The 16,353-nt window shown below is 39.5% G+C and overlaps 1 protein-coding gene across 5 annotated transcripts in view; it reads left to right on the forward strand.

Moving 5' to 3' along the window:
• Nucleotides 1–16,353, forward strand: part of LOC145352522 (kelch domain-containing protein 1) — a 53,852-nt gene that overhangs the window by 12,760 nt on the left and 24,739 nt on the right. For all 5 annotated transcript variants that reach the window (XM_080202483.1, XM_080202484.1, XM_080202485.1 and 2 more), the window contains 6 exons: nucleotides 3,585–3,655; nucleotides 7,520–7,637; nucleotides 9,638–9,756; nucleotides 10,477–10,555; nucleotides 14,630–14,713; nucleotides 15,903–15,983. In XM_080202483.1, the coding sequence (XP_080058609.1) occupies nucleotides 3,585–3,655; nucleotides 7,520–7,637; nucleotides 9,638–9,756; nucleotides 10,477–10,555; nucleotides 14,630–14,713; nucleotides 15,903–15,983 (552 nt within the window). The remainder of the gene's footprint in view (nucleotides 1–3,584; nucleotides 3,656–7,519; nucleotides 7,638–9,637; nucleotides 9,757–10,476; nucleotides 10,556–14,629; nucleotides 14,714–15,902; nucleotides 15,984–16,353) is intronic.

Consider the following 16,353-nt stretch of genomic DNA (forward strand, 5'->3'; position numbering starts at 1 on the left):
CATTTGATCGAGACAGTTTTTGTAAGAAGGTTAAATGTCAGAATTGCATGATAGCAGGATATTTAACTATTGCTGAAAACGAGTAGGTGCTAGATTGGAAGAAAGAGGAAGAAAAGAAGGTTCAAAGTCATGTGGTGCTTTGAGAAATTGACAAAAAAGACACAAATCTGGCATCCATTATGTCAGATCTGATGAGGAACGTGATAACATCACAAGGTATGGCAAATGAAGATGTGAATAAGCAAAAGGTATTCAACTACAATTTAATGTGTAAGGTCAGTGGTATCCTTTACCTGAAAGAATACTGGAGGAATTTGATTGCATGAAATGCAAGTGCACAGTTGGGAAAAAAATGGGCAATGATTGGCAAGCCCAATGCTACCTGCATTAATACAAGAACAGTGGTCCAGGGATTTTTTTTTCTGAAAGTGAAAGCACTAAGAACAGAATTGATGAAAACCCTGAAAATAGTTGTTTGTATAACTTCAGAAAAGAAAAGTGGAAATTGCTCAGTCATGCTAATTGCTCATCAGTGGTCGTGGTGAGGAGCTGTCTTCTCAAACTGCTGCAGTCCCAGTGATATAGATATACCCAAATGCTGTTAATGAGTGAGTTTCAAAATTTAAACCCGGCAATATAGTTCCAAGTCAGGATCATGTGTGATATGGTTTAGCATTTGCAGGTGATGATGTTGCTACACAGCTGTCCTTTTTCTTCTGTGGAGTAAATGGGGTGGTTTGCAAGGTGCTGTAGTAAGTAATCTCGGTGAGTTGTTGCGCTGTATCTTGTACATACTGATACCACTTTGTGCTAGTGGTGAAGGGAGTGAATGATTAAGGTGGAGTGCTGAATAAGAGGGCTATTTTATCTTGAAACATGTTAAACATCGTGTTGGAGCTCCACTCATCCATGTAAGTGCATGGGATTATCGCATCGCACTCTGCACTTGTGACTTGTTGATGGTGAACTGAACTTTGGAAGCCAGGAGGTGAGTTACTGGCCATAATTCTCAGCCTCTTCTTATAACCTCATTATTTCTGTGGTTGTTTTCTGGTCTGTAATTAGCGCAGGATGGTTGTGGTGGAGGACTCTGATGGTAATGCCATTGATTATGAAGAGAAGATGGTTAGATCTTATCCTTTCTGGAGATCATTACTGTCCAGCATGTATGGCACAAATGATGTTTACACTTAACAGTCCAAGCCTGTATGTTATCCAGGTCTTGATGCTTGCACGACTGCTTCAGATCTGAGGAGTTACTAATGGCATTGAACACTTTGCAAGCATCCCCACTCCTGACACTATGATGGAGGGAAGATCATTGATGAAGCAACTGAAGATGTTTGAGCTGAGCCACAACCTGAGAAATTACTCCATGATGTCTAGGGCCTGAGATGATTAGCTTCCAACAACCACTTTGTACTAGGAATGCCTCCAGTGAGTGGGGCTGCTTGATATCACGCTTGGTTGTATGCTGCCAAAGCAAGTTCAGGAGCTGACCTTTGATACTAAGTGTTAGGTAATTCCGTTAGCTAGTAACAGATTTGAAGAATTAGAGACTAATATATCTGACATTTCACTTCAGTTATTGAAGCATTAACATAGAGGTCCATGCAAAGCAATGTACATCAGCCCTGTATCAAGGGCACTTTGCACCTATATGACTTTACACACCCCACAGGATGCACATTCCATATGACCAAGCTGCACTGACAGTGTGATATAGTATTACCTCACTTGTAACCCACCAATTGTCTTCGTGTTGAGTCTGGAAAGCCTACACTTGGGGTGTCCAAATAGTTGATAGCGATTGACAAGCCAATCCCAGAGACTCCAAAGTCGATTGTCATTGCCTGCTGAACTGTGCCAAAAACGTGTGAAACTCGGGATTTTCCGAATGGTGAGTGAATCATCTATTGTCTGCCGAACCATGCCAAAAATCCGCAGTACTTGGGAAACAAAATTCTCAAGGCACCAAAATTTGGAAGAAACTGGGTGAAGACAAAATGGCAAGTGAGAAGCCAGGGACCTTCAAAAGCGCAAAAACCTACTATTTCCATCAGAAATGGGAAAGAATTTCTTTCACATATCAAAGACAAGATCATTGTCTCATTTGTAAATGGAGTGTAGTCTTGAGTAAACAAAGTAATTTGGAACAGCGTCACAAGACAATGCATGCAAAATTTCAGCAGATATTTGAACAAAACAGTGGACTTGACTGGAAGTCATCACCGTGCAGAATAACATTGAATGGAAGTTAGGTCAAGGGACAAGGACTTCTGGGGACTTGTAAGCAGAGAGAAAGAAGTACTCTTCTGACATCAAGTGCACTCAAGGTGAAGGCCTACTTTGGTTCCACATATACCTCCTGTGAAGTTTTTGGCGTGTTTAGTAAAGTTGAATTTTTAAGATAAGGTCCTGCGCAGCATTTAATTCTAAAAGTGATCTTGTGCTGAAAAAGATTAGAGACCATTAGCCAATGCTTATCACCCAATCAACTTGCGGATCGGGATTCCTGTAATGTCACTTTCAGATTTGTGTCTGTAAACTTCAGGCTCTGTCCATGCTTTTTGGGCTTCCCCTGCAGCAGAGTAAAAGCCAGCTGGAGGCTGAGGAAAGGAGGAAAATGAAACATTGTTGCAAACTTTCTTTGTTTTTTAATTGCTAATCAAGCGGCTTGTGCTTGGAGATGATTACTTTTACCATAATTCTGAGGACAAAGGATTTCTATGGTACTTGCAATTTGTTAATTGAATGACTAACAGCTATCTAGCATTCAGTTAACAATACACCAAGCACAATGCATTATTTACGCTCATCACTGATTTATTAATCTTTCACTGGATATTCTAGATGGTCTAAAAATAATATCTATCACATTAATTTGGCTGGTTTTTAAATTTAATTGTGCAGAACTTTGAAAGGATTATTAGAAATATTCCAAAGCAGCAATTGCAATCTTTTATACAGTACAAAAGTAGCAATGAGAACTGCACATTAAATGTAGCTCCTCTCCACAATGCTCATAACACGGCAAACCTGTACCTGTGCCCTTGTAGGAACCTGATAATTTCTAATATGCCCCCAGGGAGCTACTTGTAGATTGGGGTGGGGTTGATTTCAATAGCCATGCATGCCATAAAAGTATCAATTCACATCCTCATTTTCCCAATATTAATTTTCCTGGTACAAAAATATTAATTTGCATCAAAAACAACCATATCTGGCTACTAATCTTACAGGATATTTTAAGCAGTAGCTTGTTGGTATCAATGAAATAAACTTTGCAGAACCGGTAACTTGTATGAATGTATCATTCAGATTGGTCCTTTTCTGTGAAAGATTGATATGACCAGTTCCATGAGGTTGCTTCAGAATACCTCTTTTATGGGCCAAATGCTTGCAGTTTTTCACTTTGTGCTGAATCATTTACATGAAATAATTTTTGTTCCTGCCAAGCAATTTTCACACGTTTCTTAAGCAAATTTTGTTTCATCTGTTTCAAATTTTGGATGATTAGTACATATTTCAAAATATTACTAAAATTGCGATAAGGTTTAAGAATTAATTTTTTTCTCTTGTAGACATATGAAAATAATGAAGTTTATTTACCAAATGATGAAATCTGGGTTTATGAAATAGAAAGTGGCATATGGTAAGTAATTTTCTCTGGTGACAAATTTATAGCCTTTTATTTTCACGGCATGATTAGAGTGCCCTTTTTCATGTTACCACTGGTTTAAATGCAACAGCATTTTACCCATTGCTTAATACAGCAATGGGTAAAATTTTTAATGGAAAATAGATTGGTTTTTGATGCACAAATTGGACTGTAACTTCAGGTGAACACAAAGCACAGTTAATTATGAAAATCCATAGTCCAAGATGTGCTACTTCTCCATAAGCTGTGCAGAAACTGCATCTTCTCATCTGAATCCTTATTAAAAAACATTGCAGACTGAACTTGCACAGAAAATTATTTTGTTCATTTGATCTAAGTACCGAAATTTTGGGTTATGATGAATCTTAATTACTGCCAAACAAATCCTTTTGGCACTGAAAATAAGCTCTTGCGTTTGTGGAGTCTCATTCCTTCAGATTTAAATTGCTGTTAGAGATTTAAAAGATGATTAATTTTTTTAATACTCTGCCAGATCTGTTAGTCTCTCTCTCTCTCTCCCTCTCTCTTTCTTGATTTGCCATTGAATAAATCATTGCACTTCCTGATTCAGGCTCTGCACATTGACAATCTCCAATCTGGTTAAGGTGATGCATAGTTGCTTGTCCTGTTCACACAGATAATCTATTGAGGGTGCTGTACAGTTGCAATGGTTTAGAAATAAACAGTTACAGCACAGAAGGAGGTCATTCTGCCCATCAAACTCATGCTGGTTCTCTGTAAGAGCAATTTAGATGATCCATCCCACTTCTCTGTCCTTTTCCCCATAGGAATGCAGTTTTTCTCTTCATGTGCCTTTCCAAATTTGTTCCAAAATCATTGATTGAAATTGCCTCCACTGTCACCTTAGGCAATAAAATCCAGATCCTAAACTCATCAATTTTACCAATCAGCTGAAATCGGTATCCTTTGATGCTTTATGCTTTTGTCAATAGGCAGTTTCTTTCCATCTACTTGGTTCAGGCACCTCATGATTTCGAACATGTTTATTAAATCTCGTCCTAACGTCTTCAAGGAGAACAATCTTAGTTTTTCCAGTGTAGCCTTGAAACTTAAGACTCTGATTCCTGGGACAATTCTCAACAATCTTTCCTGCACACTCTGAAGCCTTCATGTCCTTCCTAAAGTGTGATGTGCAGAATTGGACACACTACTTCAATTGAGGATGAGTCATGTTTTATAAAGGCTCATCATAATTTCCTTGCTTTGTACTCTGTGCCACTATTTATAAAGCCTATGTCTTATTCACATTTTCTGAATTTGCCCTACTGCCTCCAATGATTTATATGCATATATCCCCAGATCTTTCTGCACCCCTTTCAGAATTGCATCTCTTGTATTGCTTCTATTTGTTGTTCTGATCAAAACGTATCACTTTACACTTCTTCGCATTAAATTTCATCTGCCACATATCCACCCATTTTACTTGTTTGCCTTCATTCTCTGGAAGCCCATCAGTATCCACTTCACTGTTCAAAATACTTTCAAGCCAATTTCTTTCAGCTCTTTTCATTCCACCTTACTAAATTCTGACAACTGCACACCAGAATGGAGCCCTACACCTTGTACTGATGTGAAACTAAAACCAGTGTAAAACTTGAGTACTGAGTATTAAATCTATTATTCTGCTTTTGTTATCCACACCACTGGAATTCATCACCCTAGAATTTCTGTCCTCTGGCTGACTGCTACTTTATTTTCTTGGTTCTAACAAGGCAAATTGACCCACAGGAAGCTCTAGTGTAAAAGTCTGTGCACAAGTCCAAGTGTTTGATTCTTGCTGACTGCAAAATACAGCCCAATATCTTTTTGAAGTCATGAATTTGTGGATGTGTAGTTGCTCCCCCGTTCATGTCCCAGATGACCTGTAATGGTTGCCAAGCCATTTTAGTAACCTGCTTGAACTTCTGAACAGCAAGTTGTTACATAGAAATGCAAGGGTAACTTCTGTAACATGTTTTAAAATGCAGGTAACTTGTTCCCTCCCTTAGCATATTTCTTCTGAGTTATGTAGTTTTTTTTAACCTAAAGGCTCCTTTCTATTCTCTTTCTTCCACCCCCGTCAAACCCTTTTGTTTTTCTGTTTACATAATTTAAATATTTTCTCCATTAACTTGTATAGTTTTTGATGATGCTATTGCTGCTGTCGCATCCCCACGGATATGTTCCTCTTGTCCATCCTCTAATGACCAATACCAGAATGGTACAGTGTTTACATGCTGACTAATATAAAGCTGTAATATCTGATACCTGTGCCAAAGCACTTTTGTTAGGCATTCCTTTTGTGAAGGTACATTTGTAGTAGTGAGAATTATTAAATGGAATTGTTCAACCTTCTACTGATTTGACATCTGTGACAGATACTGTTTTTAAACTAAATTTTATGCCTGCATTGTAACAAGCATGTCCGTTATGGAACAAAACAAAATGGCCATGATACTTCATGGGAAGGAAGAGTAAGAAGTGGAAAATATTGTTGCTTGACTGGACCCGATATGTACTGACAATCAAATGCAGTGGCTTGAAGAAAGAAGGAACTTGCGTTAACATAGCATCTTTCATGACTGTGGGATATCCCAAAGTACTTCACAGCCACTGAAGTGTTGTCACTGTTACAATGTGGTGAAACATGGAAGCCAGTTTTGCACACAGCACAATGCTACAAACAGCAATGAAATAATAAATGATCACTTGAACTAAAGCAGAAATAGTAGCAGAACAGCCTGATTTTCTCCAAAAATTGCCATGGGATTTTTACATTATCCTGATAGGATAAACAGGACTGTGGTTTAACAACTAATCTGTAAATGGTATCTCCTGACAGTGTAGTTCTCCCCGTAAGAAGTCTTACAACACCGGGTTAAAGTCCAACAAGTTTATTTGATAGTAAACCCACTAGCTTTCAGAGTTTGCCCCTTCGTCAGGTCAGTGGAGAGTTCTGGTCACAAACAGCGTATTATGAAGGCACGCACAGTTTACAGAATACTGATTAGAATGCGGGTTTTTACAGCTAATCAGTTCTTAAAGGTGCAGACAATGTGCGTGGAGATAGCATTAATCTGTACCTTTAAGAATTGATTAACTGTGAAGACTCACATTCTAATCAGTATTCTGTAAACTGTGTGTGCCTTTGTATGCTCTGTTTGTGACCAGAGTGCTCCACTCACCTGACGAAGGGGCAAACTCAGAAAGCTAGTGGGTTTATTATTAAATAAGTTTGCTGGACTTCAACCTGGTGTTGTCAGACTTCGTACTGTTTTTACCCCTGTCCAATGCTGGCATCTCCACATCAGTGTAGTTCTCCTTGAGAGCTGTACTGAAGTGTCAGCGTAGATTTTGCCCTTGAGTTGCTGAAGTGGATCTTGATCCCATGAAATCTGACTCGAAGGATGGAATATCACTTGCCATTGGTCCCTCAAAGCCAGGCTTCATGATTTGTGGCAGAGGATTCTGGTGACTCAGTAGGCTAAACATGGAGCCGCAGGTCTTCATCAGAGAGAACAAGTGTCCTGAGGAAGCAATTTTTGAGTGCTACTGGTAAGCCAGTTCTGACACTTTGAAGTGAACTGTAACTATGCACCCTTTCAACGTAGGTTTCAGGAAGATAAATTAAGAAATCAGATGGGGGATCCCATTATAAAAATGTGTTTCTTTAGTAATGTAATTTTGTTTTGCCTGAGTCACATCATCATAACAAAGTCACGTACACCCCACTAATTAAGCAAATGATTTTAACTGATGCAAATTTGAGTGAAACAGCATTCATTATGTAGTCATGCAAGGATAATATATTGTATTTGCTATATTAAAAATATATCTGCCTATATTGCTCTAATACAGGCAGAGGCAACCGATGAAAGGAGAGCTCCCTCGTCCTATGTCAGGAAGCTGTGCAGCTTGTCTGAATGGTGTCATGTTTATTTTTGGAGGATATGATGACCTAGGATATAGTAATGAAGTAGGTCATGTGTTTTCAAATATTTTTACTGTTCTGTTTATCATGTTTTCCACTTCACTAAAGCAAAAGATGAAGAGCCACTTTTGCCAAACATGCCCTGTCTTAATTTTTGGTAAACAGCAAAGCGCACTAACATTGAAAATTCAAACACCAATATGAAATATCAACGATTGAATGGAATTCAGGCTTAATATTCCAACCCCAATCATGGAATCCCTACAGTGCAGAAGGAGGCCGTTCAAAGCATCGAGTCTGCATTGACCACGATCCCACCCAGCCCATTCCCGTAACCCCACATATTTACCCTGTCACTACGGTCAATTTAGCATAGCCAATCAACTTAACCCACATGCCTTTGGACTGTGGGAGCAAACCACATCCGAAGGAAACCCATGCAAACACGGGGAGAATGTGCAAACTCCACACAGACAGCGACCCGAGGCTGGAATTGAACCTGGCTCCCTGGTGCTGTAAGGCAGCTAACTACTGTGCCACTATACCGCTTTCAAGTTTGAAGATGCAACCCTCAAGGCCCCTTCCCCTCATCCCAGCAATGCTGATTTTTGTGTTATGTTGTAATTAGTTAACTTACTATTTGAAAAGACCTATCATAATGTACATCATAGTAAATATTGGATCTCTAATCATAGAAGAATTATTACAGGACAGATGGAGGCCATTTAGCCCATCACATCTGCACCGACACTGTTACAGAGCATTGTATCCAGGACCTATTCCTGTGACCCCACATATTTACCCTGCAAATCCCTCTAATCTATACATCTTAAGAACATAAGAACATAAGAAATAGGAGCAGGAGTAGGCCATCTGGCCCTTCGAGCCTGCCCCGCCATTCAATAAGATCATGGCTGATCTGTCGTGGCTCAGTTCCACTTTCCCGCCCTCTCCCCATAACCCTTAATCCCCTCTCTTATCAAAAACCCATCAACCCGCTTCTTAAAAATATTTAGCGAGGCAGCCTCCGCCACTTCAACGGGCAGAGAATTCCAGAGATTCACCACCCTTTGAGTGAAGAAGTTCCTCCTCAACTCCGTTCTGAACCGCCCCCCCTTTATCTTGAGGCTGTGCCCCCTAGTCCTACTGTCTTTTTTGAGCGGGAAGAGTCTTTCCACCTCTATCCTATCCATCCCATTCATCATCTTATACGTCTCAATGAGATCTCCCCTCATTCTTCTAAACTCTAACGAGTACAAGCCTAGTTTATTCAGCCTCTCCTCATAGCTCAACCCCCTCAACTCCGGTATCAGCCTAGTAAACCTCCTCTGCACTCCCTCCAAGGCCAAAATATCCTTGCGCAGGTGCGGCGCCCAAAACTGCACACAGTACTCCAGCTGCGGCCTCACCAATGCCCTATACAGCTGCAGCAAGACCTCCCTACTTTTATATTCACTAATGTGCAATTTAGCATGGCCAAGCCACCTAACCTGCTCATTTCTGCACTGTGGAATCGAACTCGGGTCTGTGGCGCTGTGAGGCAGCAGTGTTAACCATTGTGTCACCATTCTGTTCCTTAAGGGTTAGTAGAGTTATGTATAATCTCCTGGTTTACAAAACAATTTTCAATAATCTAAGATTATTGTTTATCTTTTTGTAATTAATAAAGTAAATCATTCCCACAGTCATCTACAACTTCACAAAGAACAGACCAGATAGCTGACCTGTTCTGGATTTTCTGTCTACATTCTTAGTGTTCCTCAATTAGCTAGCTACCAAGTTTAGAATTATATTGAAGTTGTTAGATGTTCTGGCAGCTAAATCTGTACATTGTTTACTCCATTATAAGGCTGTTCATTTGTGTAAACATTTTTAGATGTGACCTAGAAAGAAAATGACTTGAAATTTTGGTTTTTATGGATGATTTATCAAAGTATCCTTTTTATCAGAGAATATGGGCAGTAAATTACCCTTTTCTACTTGGAATGAAATCATCAATTAATACAGATACAAGAATACTAATTTCTTTTAAACATTTAAAACAGCTGTATTGTGTCAATTTGCAAGTAAAGGATGACATATTTACATGGAAGAAACTCAATAATTATCAAGGAAACCCTCCTACTCCAAGAGACAAACTTTCATGCTGGGTATATAAAGACAAGTAAGTCACTAAACTTTGTGTCGCAGATATATTGACATAATTGATGTTCCAATCTTTCTATTTAGAGTTAAGGAAATTGTAAATGTTATGCTGAGTGTAAAGAATATTAAAGTCCCAAATATGCAGAAATACGGTGCATGCATACGTTTGAAAAATAAATATTGGTCAGGACATTGAGAATGCTACTGCTCAGTTTTCGGTAGTGCCACTGTAATTTGTACACCTTCCTGAAAGAGTAGATTGTGCCTCTGTTTAATGTCTCATCCGTAAGCCAGTGTCTCCTACTGTGCTGCATTTCCTCTACTTCACTGAAATGTCTGTCAAGATTATAATGCTCATTTATGCCTCTGGAATGAGACTTGAACTTGCAGTCATCTGGCTCTAGCAAAAGTGCTACTGTTGAACCACAGGTGATACTGTAAAGCAGCTAAATTTGTAACAGAATTAATCCACTTACTAGATGAACTAATGTTATATCTTTTGTTCATAGAGCAATAAAAGTTAGAACATATAAGGCATTCATTGAATTAATTTAAGCTTTCACAACTGTTACTAATTTATTGAAAACTATGCCAGGAATTCTTTATCATCATTAGAAATTATATTTTAGTCATTTGCAACTTGAATGGAACTTCATAATATATATTATCATTAGCTATTAGCTATTGTCAATTAAAATTAGTAAATTGTTCTTGCTTTTCAAAAAATAATTTCTAACAGATTGATTTTTTTCGGTGGCTATGGATGCAAGAAAATCAGTGAATTAAATGATTCATTTGATGTGAATGAAGCTTCTTGGGTAAGATCCTGTCCTTTTTAATTATAATTTAATCTGTTTATTATTTCATTTTCATTTCCATTTCTGAATCATGTATTATCCAGTTGAAATTGTGTGCCTCTGGTGACACTGTTTTAACCACGTGCGATTAGCAGATAGTGACTTGTGCACAATACAGGTAAATAAACTGAAGATGGATATTTACTTAAATATTTCTTGCAAATCTTCAGCCTTTCAAGAGGTGGAAAGACTCTTCCCGCTCAGAAAGGACAGTAGGACTAGGGGGCACAGCCTCAAGATAAAGGGGGGGCAGTTTAGAACGGAGTTGAGGAAGAACTTCTTCACTCAAAGGGTGGTGAATCTCTGGAATTCTCTGCCCGTTGAAGTGGTGGAGGCTGCCTCGCTAAATATTTTTAAGACGCGGGTTGATGGGTTTCTGATAAGAGAGGGGATTAAGGGTTATGGGGAGAGGGCGGGAATGTGGAACTGAGCCACGACAGATCAGCCATGATCTTATTGAATGGCGGGGCAGGCTCAAAGGGCCAGATGGCCTACTCCTGCTCCTATTTCTTATGTTCTTATGTTAGAACTTAATCCAGCAAAGCACATCTTAGAGGAGTCACTGAGGGGTGCTGGGAGGGGAGCACAGTTCAAAATTTTTCTCACTCGAGCTGATGAGCAAATTTCAGGAAGGTAAAATTTGGTACATTACATATGAATGTAAACAGTAGTATGAAAGGAAACAACTTGATGAGTAAAACAAAGAGTAATAAATGAAGATGAATATTAAGATGAGCTTGTAAATCACCTATTTTACTTCTGGTTTCTTAACCACTTATTCACCCTCGCTGATTGGGAGAGCGCATGATGATGTGTGTGGATGAGGGTGAATAAGTACCCAGAGTTTGTGAGCCAGATGAGTGGACCCGTTGTCATGCCTCTTCTTGTCCCTCTCCTTTCCACAGCCTCTTGGCTGGCTTGCCCCTCGTGCCTCCTCCCCTCTCCTCCTCGCGGCGCCGCCTCCTCCCTCTCCCCCTCGTGGTGCCACCTCCTCCCCTCACGTTGCTTTCTTTTTTTTATTAATTCATGGGATATGGGTATTGGTAGCTGGCCAGCATTTATTGCCCATCCCTACAGCCTGTTAAATTTGCACTGACAAAGCTATACTAAATCTTAACTAATCCCACTTCCCAGCATTTGAACACTATGATGTTTCAAGCACTCATCCAAGTATTTGCTCAAGTTAAGAGATTTCCCACCTCTACTACCCTCCCAAGCAGTGCATTCCATACTCCCACCACTGGGCAGAAATAATTTTCCTTTATAGCTAAATATGCCTATAAAAATTTTGTTTGTATTCTTGTATCATTGTTGAATTTTGTATCATTGTGGCACATTGAAGTTCACTTTGAGGATTGTTGTATAATTGCATAAATATTCCCCTGATGGTATTGGGAATGGCTTAACTGAGTATAGTACGGGGTACGAAGCTGAATTGGTCATTTCAATGTACTGGTGGCAGGGAAGTAAGATTTTTGATTCAGCTAATTAATTTGGTAGCTCTGAGTATTCAATCTTCAACATAAAATTGAAAGAGGATTTAACAGTCAATACTGTGACCCACCTCCTCTCTACCATGAAAAGAAGGTGATTTGTTTTTTAATTTAACTAACCTCAATCAGTGAGGGAGAAAATTCTCTGAGGTTAGTGCCTGCTATTTTCAGTCCATAAAGTGAATTGGGTCTGCTTGCAGGGTAGAGTGGAATACATTTGCATTTTGTGTTACAAAGAATAATAGGAAATAGAATTTTTCATTACAACTGCATTCTATTTATTCTTGAATTTTATGCAAAGTAACCAGTTTATCGGTCTGTTTTGGAAGCTAGAAGAAGTGCATATTAGAGTATTATGATATCATTGCCTATATTCTCATGGATCCTTGTTACAATTTTCAGGTCACACCATTAGTTAATGGGCAGGAATGGTATCCTTCAAATCAATGCTTGTCCATTGATCCCCGAAGGCAGCAGGACAGATAGATAAGTTGGTTAAGAAGGCATGCGGGTTACTTGCCTTTATTAACGAAGGCATCGAATATAAGTGCAGGGCAGTGATGATGGAGCTCTATAAAATGCTTGTTAGGCCACAGCTAGCGTAGTGTGTGCAGTTCTGGTCGCCACACTATAGGAAAGATGTGATTGCACTAGAGAGAGTGCAGAGGAAATTCACCAAGATGTTGCCTGTGCTGGAGCCTTTCAGCTATGATGAGAGGCTGGATAGGTTGTGGTTGTTATTCCTTAAGAGCAGCGAAGACTGAGGAGGTGGGGGTGGGTCCTTGATTGAGGTGCTCAAAATTGTGAGGGACATAGATAAGAAGGAACTCTTCCCCTTAGCAGAGGGTTCAATAACTGGGGAGCATAGATTTAAGGTAAGGGGCAGAAGATTTTAGAGGGGTTTTGAGGAACACCTTTTTCATCGAGTGGTGGGAATCTGCAACTCACTGCCTGGAAAGGTGGTAGAAATGGGAACCATTACAACATTTAAAAAGCATTTAAACGAGCAATTAAAATGCTACAGCATACGAGGCCTTGTCCCAAGTGCTGGAAAATGGGATTAGGATGGATAGATGATTTGTGGCAGAAACAATGTGCTGTAAAACTCTGACTCTATAAGACATATGATTTGATTTATTATTGTCACATGTCTTAGTATAAAGCAAATAGTATTGTTTCTTGCATGCTATATGGACAAAGCATGTCATCTATATAGAAGGAAACAAGAGAGTGCAGAAGGTAATGTTACAGTCATAGCTAGGGTGTGGAGAAAGATCAACTTAGTCAAATAGGTCCATTCAAAAGTTTAACAGCAGCAAGGAAGAAGCTATTCTTGTGTCGGTTGATATGTGACCTCAGACTTTTTCCCGATTTGTAGAAGATGAAAGAGAGTCTGCCCAGGGTCCATGGGGTCCTTAATTATGCTGACTGCTTTTCCGAGGCAACAGGAAGTGTAAACAGAGTCAGTGGATGGGAGACTGGTTTGCATGATTGGGCTACATTCGTGACCTCTTGTAGTTTCTTGCGGTCTTGGGCAGAACAAGAGCCATACTAAGCTGTGATACAACCAGAAAGAATGCTTGCTTTGGTGCATCCGTAAAGGTTGGTGAGCATTGTAGCAGATATGCCCAATTTCCTTAGTCTTCTGAGAAAGTAGAGGCATTGGTGGGTTTTCTTAACTATAGTGTCAGCATGGAGGGACCAGGACAGGTTGTTGGTGATCTGGACACTTAAAAACTTGAAACTCTCAACTGTTTCCACTTCAACCCCATTGATGTAAACAGGGGCATGTTCTCCACTATGCTTCCTGAAATCGTTGATAATCTCCTTCGTTTTGTTGATATTGAGAGAGAGATTATTGTCGTTGCACCATTTCACCAGATTCTCTATCTCGTTCCTGTAATCTTGCCTTTTCGTTGTTTTGAGATCTGACCCGCTATGGTGGTGTCATCAGCAAACTTGTATATTAAGTTGGAGGGAAATTTGGCCACTTAGTCATAGGTGTATAAGGAGTATAGTAAAGGGCTGAGGACACAGCCTCGTGTGGCACTGGTGTTAAGGACGATCATGGAGGGGGTGGTGTTTCCGATCCTTACTGATTGTGTGGTCTGTAGGTTAGGAGTTTAGGATCCAGCCACAGGGAGGAGTCGAGACCCAGGCCACAGAGTTTGAAGGTGAGTTTTGCAAGAATAATGGTGTTGAAGGCTGAGTTGTAGTCAATAAATAGGAGTCTGACATACATGTCTTTATTATCTAGGTGTTCCAGAGTTGAGCGCAGGGCCAGGGAGATGGTGTCTGCTGTGGACCTGTTGCGGCAGTAGGCGAACTGTAATGGATCCAGGCAATCCGGAAAGCTGGAATTGATTCATGTCATGACTAAGGCTGTAAATGCATTGTTCATTTACAGGGATGTCCATAATACTGAACCCAAAAGAATATCTGGTGCAGACCTAAAATTTGTAACAGTCTTTGACCTTTAATACAAGCTATGTTTAAGAGTACAATTTTTTTTAAACAAAACCTTTAATTTTTTTCTTTCAAGGAAGAAGAGATGTTCTGGGGATGGAATTATGACATTCATGTCTTTGACCCCAGTATGAATATCTGGTACCAGCCAGCAACAAAAGTATGTTGAAAATTGTATTGACTGCATTTATACTCAAAATTTAGTTGATGAGTAAAATCAGATTTTAAAATAACTGTAAATGACTAAATATGTATTCCCCTGGTTTACAGTTGTAATGCTGTTCTCAAGTTTTACCTGTGTATAAATTTTGGTAAAAATGTGTACATGAACGCATCCTTTATTTCAATGGTTCTTGAAGCATTTTAATTGAAGGACCCAGTTTTTAAATAGACCAGTAATCATGAACCTGACCCATGTAAATTATAATACTTGATACCTTGGCAAATGAGTATATTTGGCACCTGTTCTGTATTTACAAGTATTTTTAAAGTCCCGTCACCCAAACAAAGATGAACTGATCTGGCCCCCACCACGGGTCCTGATAACTGCCTACTTGTGATGTGGGTATGCCGGCGTTGGACTGGCGTAAACACAGTAAAAAGTCTGACAACACCAGGTTTTAGTCCAACCTATTTATTTGATAATATTCTCACTAGCTTTCGAGGGGACAGCCTCTTCGTCAGGTGAATGGAGAGTTCTGGCCTCAGACAGAGCATATAAAGCACAGACAGTTTAGAGATTACTGATTAAAATGCGAATCCTTACACCTAACCTGCTGGTTAGGTTAGGTTAGGTGTAAGGATTCGCATTTTAATCAGTAATCTCTAAACTGTCTGTGCTTTATATGCTCTGTCTGAGGCCAGAACTCTCCATTCACCTGACGAAGAGGCTGTCCCCTCGAAAGCTAGTGAGAATATTATCAAATAAATAGGTTGGACTAAAACCTGGTGTTGTCAGACTTTTTACTGTGTAACTGCCTACTTACCAGACCACCTTCCTTGCACTCCTCCAAGCGTGCTCAGAGGTAAGGCAGCCAGTGCTAACCTGGTAGTGGGCATATTTAACCTTGTCTCTAGCTGCAGTTCATTTGCATGTTTCTCAGTAATTTTGACCCCCAACGTTGGATTCTCTGTGAATCCCTGTGTAAGAAACAATGCTTTTTATGTTAATCACTTGCAAGAGCTTTAAATTATTTTTATGGTACAACTGTTTTTCTCAGATTTTGCTGCTGTTTCCAAAACGGTGTTATCCGCTACACAATTTTAGCCAGTAATTCTAGAGTATGTATTTTTGTTTTTTTTAAAATCTCTTTTGTGACTGAGATATCTGAATGTATTCTGCTTAATAGGGAGTGCCTCCTCGCCCTCGAGCAGCACATGCATGTGCCACACTGGGAAATAAAGGCTTTTTATTTGGAGGAAGGATACTGGTGAGTTCCTTGTCTATTCCTTACTTAAAAACACAAACATTGATATCTTTGAGACAATCTCAGAGTACACCATTTCATGAAAGGTTATTTTATGAAACAAGATTGTATGGGCAAAAGTAAATCATAATAAAAGAATGACCATCATTCATTTTGGAATCATTGTTTAATATGTATGCACATAGGGCTAAATGTCTGAAAGTCTTGCCAGCGCAAGGAAGTGACTTTATTGGAAGAATGTTACTGTATTAATATGTTTCCTCATATGGTTGTCGGATGTGGGCTTTAACTCTGTCCATGCAATATCTTGCTATTCTTACTTAACTAGGCTACACCCTTCAAAAGTAAATAGAAAGAAAAGTATTTATATACT

Source organism: Carcharhinus amblyrhynchos, chromosome 14 (genome assembly GCF_965287045.1).
Source record: "Carcharhinus amblyrhynchos chromosome 14, sCarAmb.v2.hapA, whole genome shotgun sequence".
In the NCBI taxonomy this organism is placed as follows: domain Eukaryota; kingdom Metazoa; phylum Chordata; class Chondrichthyes; order Carcharhiniformes; family Carcharhinidae; genus Carcharhinus; species Carcharhinus amblyrhynchos.